At 50.4% G+C, this 10,681-nt stretch overlaps 1 protein-coding gene across 10 annotated transcripts; it reads left to right on the top strand.

Moving 5' to 3' along the window:
• The first annotated feature begins 159 nt into the window (after positions 1 to 159).
• Positions 160 to 5,910, top strand: Ecm1 (extracellular matrix protein 1). 10 transcript variants are annotated; one of them, XM_076932934.1, is made up of 11 exons: positions 304 to 524; positions 1,625 to 1,687; positions 1,835 to 1,936; positions 2,065 to 2,145; positions 2,235 to 2,315; positions 2,921 to 2,971; positions 3,223 to 3,542; positions 3,792 to 4,166; positions 4,582 to 4,802; positions 5,148 to 5,235; positions 5,592 to 5,910. In XM_076932934.1, exons 1-11 carry the CDS (start codon positions 455 to 457, stop codon positions 5,829 to 5,831), a joined length of 1,692 nt encoding a protein of 563 aa, XP_076789049.1. In that variant the 5' UTR covers positions 304 to 454; the 3' UTR covers positions 5,832 to 5,910. The 10 variants fall into 10 exon arrangements, with proteins under 10 accessions (XP_076789054.1, XP_076789055.1, XP_076789053.1 ...); XM_034501202.2 differs by having other exon boundaries at positions 307 to 524; positions 2,918 to 2,971; XM_034501201.2 differs by having other exon boundaries at positions 307 to 524; positions 1,832 to 1,936.
• The last annotated feature ends 4,771 nt before the right edge of the window (positions 5,911 to 10,681 follow it).

Genomic DNA, 10,681 nt, shown 5'->3' with positions numbered 1-10,681 from the left:
CTGTTCCCCCCACCCCACCCCCAGTAAAATTTCTAGTGCCCTTCCCCCATTCCCATCCAGAAGACTGTCAGATTCATTCTTTATAAAGGACTGTATACAGGGAAACTGAGGCACAAATTAAGGGTCCAGATGCCAACTTGCTCCATGATTCTCTGCATCAGTTTTGAGGGGACCCATGAGTGTTCCCTCCATCACCTCATTCTTCCCAGGCTAAGGAGGCTCCATGAGTCTAGGAGGAGTGACTGGAAGAGGAGGAGCAGCTGGGACTGAGTCATGGCAGGAAACAGGAGGGCGGGAGATAGCATATAAGAGAGACAGCAGGCCTTGAAGTTCACAGCCGCAGTAGCAGCAGCCAGAGGAGCAGGCTTGCAGCAAGTGGCCCAACCCCTTCAAGTTTAGATCTGCCTGTGACAACCAGCTTCTGGGTGACCAGTGACCCAATTCTTGCCCCAGGATGGGGACCATATCCAGATCAGCCTTGGTCTTGGCCTGCTTGGCTCTTGCTTCTGCTGCCTCTGAGGGAGGTGAGTCGGGGTGGGGTCAGCAGTTGCTTAGGAGCCTGGCTCCAAAATGCTCAGCAGTTAGGTGATTGGCTTCCTTTATGTGAACATGTCATTGTGAAGTAGGGCTGGGGTACCTGAACCTTTAACCATGGAGGCTGGAGCAGGAGCAGAATACCTAGAGGTAGTTCCTAAGAAACACAAAAATTGGAATCAAATAGACAACACAAGACAGGTGAGTTTACAGGGTAAGGAGCCTCTTGTCTGAACATGTGAAGAGGGATAAGGAGGCCCTCAGGCTGCTGAAACTCAGTCCACTGAGCCAGGGAGCCTTGACTGGCTCACCCCGGTTAGAGGACGAGTTAGAGAGTCCATCCACAGTCATCCTCTGTAATGCACATACACACTGCTTTGAAGTCTGAACAAAAGGAAATACCAACTTTGGACAGGCAGAGCCTGGGTCTGGAACAGCTCCACCACATTGTCCTGGTTCCTAGGCTTGTGCCTTCAGTTCAGCTCCAGATGCCCCAAGCTCTAAGTCAGATGCCTAAAGTTCGCCAGCGAGATGGCTGAGTATGCTTGCCAACAGGCCTGGTGACCTGTACTCAATCCCAGTAACCCACATAGAAGAGAACTGACTCCCACAAGTTGTCCTCTGACCTACACACATCACCACGGTGACACACTGGCCCCTTCCACACATACACAAATAATATTTTTCTTTTTTAAGAAACCTAGAATAAGCTGAGATTGACTGGGGAAGGTGCTTAAACACTTGGCTGGGCGTCCTACCCAAAGGCCTAAAGTTTTTTTTAAAGGCCCATAGGAAGAGGTGTGGAGAGAAGTGGGTCCTCAAACCCTAGAGGAGCATCAGAATATTGATGACAGCCACAAGCCCCCTCCAGGGGAGATGCTGACAGGAAATTAGACCTCCTTCCCAGCCACATGTCACATTCCCTTTAGACTCAAACTCAGGTTTTCTCAGAACCCAGCCACTTAGAGGGGAGGTACTTCCCCCACAGCAGTTTTTCCACAGTCTTGGCCTCCACAGCCTCCCCATCCTTTGCCCAGGACCAGGAAAGGACCCCTCAAAACTTCCCCTGACTTGTTCTTCCTTCCTCCAGCCTTCAAGGCTTTAGAGCAGAGAGAGCTGAAGCCAGAGCACCTCTTCGAGCACCTCCATGAAGGTAAGAGCCTAAGAACTAACCAGGCCCAACCTCCTTAGCTGTCCAGGTCAGAGGACGGGAGCACTTGGGCCAGTATGGCTGTAGTATCTGTGGGGAACAAGCATGTGATTGTGAGGCCCTGAGTGTCACCCCTCTTGCCTCTAGTAGGCTATGCAGCACCCCCTTCCCCACCACAAACCCGTAGACTCCGAATCGACCACTCTGAAACATCTCTGCATGACCCTCCCCTCTTTGAGGAACAAAGAAAAGGTGAGGCTGCCCCAAAGCCCTCTCAGCTACCCTCTAGACCTCTAATCTACTGTACTTCCTGTTCTCAGTGGGGAGGGGGACCCTACCCCACTGTTTGCCTAGGCTGCTCATACTGCCTGTTCTTGTAGTGCAGCCCCCTTCCTCTCCAGACGACATCCCGGCGTACCAGGAAGAGTGGCCCGCTTTCCTAAACCTTAATGTAGATAAAGGTGAGTGCTTTCCTGCTCCCACGGCCCACCCCACTGTGATGCTGACACTAGCCTGACCTCCACTTCCTGTGCTCTCCCCTATCTCACAGAGGGTCCTGCTGTCCCTCAAGAAGCCATCCCCCTGCAGAAAGAGCAGCCCCCTCCCCGAGTCACTATTGAACAGAAGGAAGGTAAGTGATTCCCTCTTTACCCCACAGCTTTCCTCCAGACACAGAGCGGGCTTGGGGAGGAGGGGACATGGACTTACTCTGGGTGAGCCGTTTACTTCTCAGAGCCTCAGTCTTTATCTGCGCAGCTGGTAGAATGCTTGTCTGACCACCGCACAGCCCTGGGTTTGATCCCCGCACTGCATCAACTGGATATGGTGGCACTTGCATGAATATCAGACCTTCTTAGTTATTCTTAGGCTTGGCAGTGGTAGCACATGACTTTAATTCCAACACTCAGGAGGCAGAGGCAGAGGCAGGCAGAGCTCTGAGTTCAAGACCTGCGTGGTATATAGAGCAAGTTCCTGGACAGCCAGGGTCAGCTTTACTGAGTTCAAGGCCAGCCTGGGACACTTGAGTACATGAGGCCCAGTTTTAAGGAAGGAAGGGATGGACAGACAGAAACGATGCCTGTGACACAGCTGTATGAGTAAATTATGTAGAATAACATGCATTTTTACTGGCCTCTCTGCTGAGTTCCTTTGTGCATGGGAACTAGCAAGAGCCTGTGTTTTAGAGACGCCCACCCCAACAAGCCTTTGCTTACACTCCTCCTCCTACCCCAGTAGACCCACCTGTGGAACATCAGGAGGAGATTGTCCAGTCCAGGCAGAAAGTGGGTGAGTGACCACACTGGTCTGTCTGTCCCCACGGTTAGCGCTTGAGCCTCAGGAAAGAGCTAATGCTGGCCTGAGGTACCCCGGTTGTACAGCACTTACCTTTCTCTTTCAGAGACCCTGAAGGTAAGAAGCCCAGACTAGCTTCTTGTTTCCCACACAGGATCCCAACCCTTTCTCCAACTCCAGGTCTTCCAATCCTCTCAGCTCAGCCAGCCTTAGTGTATTCCTCCCCACTGTTTTCTCTGCTCTAGAGAAGCCACACACCTTGACGGGCCAGATCCCTCCAGAGCCCCGGACTTGGAACCCAGCCCGTCACTGCCAGCAGGGACGGAGAGGTATCTGGGGCCACCGGCTGGATGGCTTCCCTCCTGGACGGCCTTCTCCAGACAATCTGAAGCAGATCTGCCTTCCTGAGCGTCAGCACGTGGTCTACGGCCCCTGGAACCTGCCACAGACCGGCTACTCTCACCTTAGTCGCCAGGGAGAGACCCTCAATTTGCTGGAGACAGGATATTCCCGCTGTTGTCGCTGCCGCAGCGACACAAACCGCCTAGACTGTATGAAGCTTGTGGTAAGGGTGGCTGCAGCTGCTGGGTGTGTACGTGTGTGAGAGAGAGAGAGAGAGAGAGAGAGAGAGAGAGAGAGAGAGAGAGAGAGAGAGAGAGAGAGAGAGAGAGCTCCACACCTCACCCTGGGTAGGAACAGAGCACATGGGTCGGCTTGCTGCTTATTTGCCTGCCTAGGGTCCTTTCCTGGAGCCTGGGAGGAGGCAGGACTGTGAACAATGGTGTCCTGGGCTGACCCACCCCTCTCACTCTAGTGGGAGGATGCAATGACCCAGTTCTGTGAGGCCGAATTCTCTGTCAAGACCCGACCCCACCTGTGCTGCAAACAGCGTGGGGAGGAGCGATTCTCTTGCTTCCAGAAGGGAGCCCCTCAGCCAGACTACCTGCTCCGACCCTGCCCCAGCCACCAGAATGGCATGTCCTCGGGGTCCCAGCTGCCTTTCCCCCCGGGGTTGCCCACACCGGACAATGTCAAAAACATCTGTCTCTTGAGACGCTTCCGCTCCGTGCCGCGTCACCTCCCAGCTACTGACGCCTTCCAGAGGCAGCTGCAGGCTTTGACCCAGCTGGAGACAGAGTTCCAGCGCTGCTGCCGCCAGGGCCACAACCACACTTGCACATGGAAGGCCGTAAGTGGGCATCCCAGCCTAACTGCCTGCCCACCCAGTTCCAACCGCTGACTCTACAACCATCCATCCACATCCGTCTGCTTGTGACTGTCCATCCATCCGTCCATCCGTTGTGTCTGTCATCCAAGTCTGTTCACCTTGAGTCTTCGTGCTTCCATCCTGGTCTCATCCACCCGTAACCCTACATATGCATCTGTCTGCCATCCATCCATCCATCTGTCCAGCTCTCACCCGACCCTCTGTACCTACTGGTCCAGCTCATCTCCAGTGGCCAATTAGGAGCGTCATCTGTGTTCCTCCCTTCACCCTCCCCTTTTGGTCCCTGGGGCCTCATCTCATAGCTGAAAGTGATAAGGTGTGGGAAGGAGGAGGGGCCAGGTGGCCCTGCTCTGACTTCCGTCTCTCTGGTCCGCAGTGGGAGGACACCCTGGATGGATACTGTGATAAGGAGCTGGCTATAAAGACCCATCCCCACTCGTGTTGCCACCACCCTCCTGGTCCTGCCCGTGATGAATGCTTTGCGCACCTAGCTCCCTACCCCAACTACGACCGGGATATCCTGACCCTTGACCTCAGCAGAGTCACCCCCAACCTCATGGGCCAGCTCTGTGGAAATGGAAGAGTCCTCAGCAAGCAGTGAGTCTTACCCAGGTCTTCCTCACCCTCTTCCCTAGCCAAAGACCTCCTCCCTTGTGGGGTGCCCTTGTGGGGTGCCCTTGTGGGGTGCCCTTGTGGGGTGCCCTTGGGGAGGACAAAATCATGACTTCCAGTTCCAGCAGAGTTGTTGAGGGGGTGTGTGTTTATTTCTTTGTTTTGAAAGAGTTTCACTCTGTGGTCAAGGCTACTTTGAACTGGACCAATCTTCTTGCCCCCTGTACTTGAAGTAATGGGATTGCAGGCATAAGCCACCCCTGACCCCAGCAGACTTTGGGTACTGTGGAACAAAGACCCTGAACTCCCCCTCTTTCATACCAACCACAGTAAACAGATTCCTGGGCTGATCCAGAACATGACGGTCCGCTGCTGTGAACTGCCGTATCCAGAGCAGGCCTGCTGTGGCGAAGAGGAGGTGAGGGTGTGGGAGAAGCCATGTCCAGGGAGAAGGTTAGAAGTAGAGATTGCCCTTCTCTTTAATACCTCAAACCTGTTCATGGAAGTCAGGATGAGTGGAATAGATTACTTCTTGAGTTCTAGAAGTCTTCCTTCCTGAGGGCCTCTTGTCCTTGTCCTGGGCTGCAAGCTTCTGGCATTTCCAGGTGTGCACATCTGTCAGTGACAAGGAATCCTGCTGTGGTAGGGAAGCTTGCAGGCTCTGGGCCTCCAGAGGGATCCAGTGGGCAAGCAGTAGAAGCTGACCAGAGGGCAGCCACACCTAACCTCTGACCTCCCCACCCCTGACTACCGCTGCTTTACATTACGTCTCAGAAACTGGCCTTTATTGAGAGTCTCTGTGGTTCCCGGAGGAACTCGTGGAAAGACCCTGCCCTCTGCTGTGACCTGTCTCCTGGAGATAAACAAGCCAGCTGCTTCAATGCCAACTACCTGAGGAACGTGGCTTTGGTGGCTGGAGACCCTGGGAATGCCACTGGCCTGGGGGAGCAGGGCCCAACTGGGGAAACAAATGTCAGCCCCGCCCCGGGTCCAAGGAAGAATGAGTCACCCTGAGCCTCCGAGGATTAGACGGGGAACCGCCCTACTCCACCCTCCTTGAACACTCATTACAATAAATGCCTCTTAGATTTGGCATCCTTATTGTCTTTCGAGCACAAGCACACCTGCGTAAGCTCCCTAAGACCAGCCCAGTGGCCTGTTCCCACCCCTGTTCCCACCACTGAACAGGAGATGTTCCTTATGTGGTGGGACCAGAGCTAAGTGGCTTGACTTCACTTGTCATCTTGACCTTAATCAAGTATCTTAATAGAACTCCACCCCAGTAGCTAGCTGTTGGGAGTCAAAGTGGAAAAGATGTAGTCTGTGCTGGGCCACACCCCAACCTGCCATTTTATTTCACTTGGGATCAAACCAGCATCTTGACAACAAATCACATGTTCTACCACTGAGGTATATCCCCAGTGCAGGCTGTGTGGTCTCAGTGTGTGTCTGTGAATGTGCATACAGTGTGTATGTAAATATGCACACACATGGTGTGGAGGCCAGAGCTCAAACCTAGGCTCTCACTGAATCTGAAATTCTCCGATAGCTGCCCCACTGGTCACTCAGCTCTGAGGAACCTGCAAGGATCTACCTGCCTGGGGACTTGCAGATTTGCACCAGCATCTCTGGTTTTCACTTAGGTACTGAAAATCCCAACTCAATGGCAAGCACTCACTGTCCCCACAGCCGAACGAAGCCTGACATTTTAAATCACTTCTGGTCCCTGTGAGCCCACACGGTGGCTTATCCTCAGTTTGCTGAACTGCTGATTATGATCCTATTGAGACTTGGGGAAATACACATCTTAAAAACACACAGCCTCAGCCCTGGCTGTTCAGTCCAAGAACCTGTTTGCAGGTTTGACAAATCGTTGCATAGGATGGACAAGGTGCCAGTGTGTTCTGAGCAGGACAGGGCCTGAGTAGGGTGGGGTTGAGCTTGGGATAGCATCTCAGCCCTGTCACACAGCTTCCATACCGGAGATAAAAGGCCACTAGGAGTTTCCAGTAGAGGATGTGCTCAGATTTGCTTCTAAAAATGTTTAGTTAACAGCCAGACAGACAGGAGGGTCACGTTCCTGGGCAAGAGGACTGGACTCCAGCCCCAAGGTGCACCAGAGATGGGCGGTGCCAGGGACCCTCAGCCTTGACCCCTGAATCCTAAGCTTCAAGGTTGGGAATGAAAGAATACCCTTGGAGGACAGGGTTCTCTGTGACCTGCGACCTTTGTGTTCTCTGTGACAGTACATCACAGAAACACAGACTTCCGAGTCCAAGTTCTGCCAGAGTGGGTGAACCAAGGCCGGTCATGGACCCTGGCTGACATCCAAAGCACACCAGCCGCTTCCTGCCCAGCCACAGACTTTTATTTATTTTTTTGGTCAGTGATTGTTCCTAAGCAACTTCCTAGCAGATTCTTCTGTCAGCACTAGGACCAATAAGCAGGCAATGTCAGCCCATCACCCACCCTAGTCCCTGTCCTAAACTCAAGAGCTCCAGTGCGCCTGCACCAAAGTCCCAGGCACCTTGCCCAGAGGGAGCGAGCTGGGGAAACTGAGTCAAACCTGTAGACATTTCTGTCTTTACCCAGCTGTAACCCATAGCCAAGTTGCACAGTCCTGGCTGCCATGGTTCACAGCATGGGGAGGAGACAAGGGAACTGGAAACAATAAGTAAACAGCCAAAAAGAAGGAAGCAGTAACCAGGGCTAAGATGGAAGCTCCATGTGTGAGCATCAGTAACTAGGTGGTGAGTTTGAACAGCGAGTGGGTTGTCGTTACCAAGGAAAGGAGGAAATGTTAAAATGGATAGCAATTAGGTGAAAATAAACTATGAAGATAGAATTAAAGTTTTGGGGAGGCACAGGAATCAGATCTGAAGAGAACTGAATTCCACAGAGCAGGCTGTCCTGGAGGGCACTCTGTAGACCAGGCTGGTCTACAGAGATGGCTCAGAAGTTAAGAAACCAGGCTGGTCTACAGAGTGACCTCCAGGACAGCCAGGGTTGCACAAAGAAAAAAAAAGAAAGAAAGAAAGAAAGAAAGAAAGAAAGAAAGACTGGCTTGCTCCTCTGGCTTTGCTCAGCCTGGCTCATCAACCACCAGCCCCTCAGTGGCACCATTCCCAGTTGAGGGGCTGGGCCCTCCCACATCATTAATCAAGAAAATGCCCTCCACAGATCGCCCACAGGCCAATCTGACTGAGACACTCTCCACTGAAAGTCCCTCGTCCTGAGTAGCTCATGTGTCAGTCGACAAAAATCAAACAAGCAGCAAGGGGCAGAGTGTGAGGGACAGGAAGGGAGCAGGTCAGAGGCTGAAACACAATTCTTTATTGTCAATAATAACACCTTAAAAAGATCGCAGAAAGTTTCAGTACAAGAAAAATAAAGAAGGAAGAACAAGCCAAGCATGGTGCCCTGTACCTGAGGTCCCAGGTATTCAGGAGGCTGAGGCAGGAGGATGATAAATGTAAAGCCTGTTTGGGCTATGGGCTATGGAGTGAACTTAAGACAAGCGTATAAAACTTAGTGAGACTGTCTCAAAATAAAATTAAGAAAAAGAATTCTGAAGCTAGACCTCAGACCTCAAGACCAGAGCACTGGTCTAGCCTATGTGAGCCTCTGAATTCAATCCAGAGTACCCTAGGAACGTGAACATGGCGGCTCATGCCTGTCACAGTAAACTTGGGAAGTGGAGGCAAGAAAAATCATAAACTGCAGGGAGGATGGATGGATCTACGGATGGGTGGACAGGTGGACAGACAGATAGATTGACAGATAAGGCTAAAGAGATAGCTCAGAGGTTAAGATCACTGCTGATCTCCCAGAGGACCCAGGTTCAATTCCCAGCACCTGCACGGTAGCTCACTATCACCTGTAACTCCAGTTCTAGGGGATCCAGTGCCTTCTTCTGTCCTCCACGGATACCAGACATACATTTTGTGAACAGACATACTTTTGGGCAAAGTAGGTAAAAAAGTTAAATTACATCTTTAAAATTTATAAAATGATAAAATGTGTGTGTGTGTGTGTGTGTGTGTGTGTGTGCGCGCGCACGCGCATGGGTGTATATGCCTCCTATGGCAGTCTGGGTTATACAGGAAAAACCTGTCTCAAAAACAAAAACAACTTAAAAGCACCTTCCAGATGTGATAATAATTCTTTAGTTTTAATAATTCATTAAATTCTTTTAAGCTACACTTATTCCACTAGATTGAGACAGTTTAACCAAAAATCAGTTTTGTGCCTTCTAGGAAGAAAGAGAGGATGAGGCTTCCATGACCCTAAGCACACAGAGCTTTGTTTCAAAATTAGATCTATGCTTAAATTTCAATTAAAATATTTTATTATTATTATAATAATAAACATTATAGCTAAAAATTGGTGACAATCATCTGGACCATTGAAAGACATGGTACCTGTGGAGTGTGCTTCTTAGCTTCTTAGCTCAGAAATCTCCAACTTAAAAAAAAAAGTCTCACTGAAAAAACAAAACAAGGAACAATAAAATAACCAATGATCATAAAAATAATATAAAAAGGAAGGAGAAGAGGGAGGCAGTGGTGGCCCACACCTTTAGTCCCAGCATTTGGAAGGCAGATACAGGTAGAGCTTAGAGCATGTGAGGCCAGCCTGCTCTACAAAGTGAGTTCCAGGCAGGACTAGCTACACAATAAAACCCTGTTTGAAAACAAAAATGAGGACAGAAAAACAGAGCAGAGAGGAGAGTAAGAAAAAGGAAAGAGCCCCAAGGTTTGGTGGCGTGGCTCAGTGGCGTGGCTCAGTGGCGTGGCTCAGTGGCATTGCATCTTGGTGAGGCTGCTGTTTACAGCCAGAGTACCATACCACACATAGCACAGAGACCTGGCAACCGCCCCAGCTCCCTCCAAGGAGACACTGTAGTCAGTGCCTGAGCCCAATCCAATTAAGCCACTTCCAAAATTCCTAAGCACGGAATCCGTGATGACATTTTGCTGTTTCCATTTACTTAGTGTTGGGCTGATTAGCTACATAGGAATAAATCACTGGTCTCAAAGGAAACCTGTGGGATGGTTTACAGTCGTTCATCTGTTACTGGAGCTTTGAAGGTACCTTTTAAAGTTTCTATTACTTTGAGACAGTTTACACTAGTTAAGCTAGGCTGGCCTTGAACTTGTGATCCTCGAGCCTAAGATGCCTAAATGCTGGGACTGCAACATGGACCCTGCCTGGCTTCTTTTTTTAAAGATAGGGTCTCTCCATACAATCCTGGATTGTCCTGAAACTCACTATGTAGACCAGGCTGGTCTCAAACTCATAGAGATAAAAGCCAGGCTGACCTCAGCTTGCTATATAGAACAACTTAAACCCCTAATTTCTGTCTCCACCTCTCAAGCGCTAGATCTATAAGCATGAGCTAACATGCTCGCCTGGCTTCTTTTTAAATTGATTAGCCAGGCATAGGGGCTCACACCTATAAACCCAACACTAAGGAGGCAAAGAAAGGAGAATCTTTGTGAGTTCAAGGTCAGCCTGGTCTACAGAGTGAGTTACCGGACAGCCAGAAGTACATAATGATTTAGATAGATGGATGGATGGATAGATAGATAGATAGATAGATAGATAGATAGATAGATAGATAGATAGATAGGGAGAGAGGCTTTCTCACTGATTGGCCTTCGATTCACAAAGATCCACCTGTCCTGGCTTCCCAAATGCTGGAATTTAAGGAAAGTGCGCGGCACCTACTCTGAGCCCTGCCTCCTTCCACAGTGCTGACTCTTTAAAATCTCTAGGAAATAAAACAGATCGTGGTACAAGCCTGTCATACAGGAATTCAAGAGGCTATAACAGGAATATTTTAAGTTCAAGACAGCTGTGGC

Source organism: Arvicanthis niloticus, chromosome 4 (assembly GCF_011762505.2).
Source record: "Arvicanthis niloticus isolate mArvNil1 chromosome 4, mArvNil1.pat.X, whole genome shotgun sequence".
Classification (NCBI taxonomy): domain Eukaryota; kingdom Metazoa; phylum Chordata; class Mammalia; order Rodentia; family Muridae; genus Arvicanthis; species Arvicanthis niloticus.
The sequence above is the reverse complement of the archived record's forward strand: the minus strand, read 5'-3'. Positions and strand labels throughout refer to the sequence as shown.

Bases quoted from the DNA above. Each gene is read 5' to 3' on its own strand.
- Ecm1 (XM_034501200.2), top strand. From the start codon at position 455: ATGGGGACCATATCCAGATCAGCCTTGGTCTTGGCCTGCTTGGCTCTT. The intron at 2,146-2,234 runs GTGAGTGCTTTC...CCTATCTCACAG, and splicing joins AAACCTTAATGTAGATAAAG to AGGGTCCTGCTGTCCCTCAA. The intron at 2,972-3,222 runs GTGAGTGACCAC...TCTCTGCTCTAG, and splicing joins CCAGTCCAGGCAGAAAGTGG to AGAAGCCACACACCTTGACG.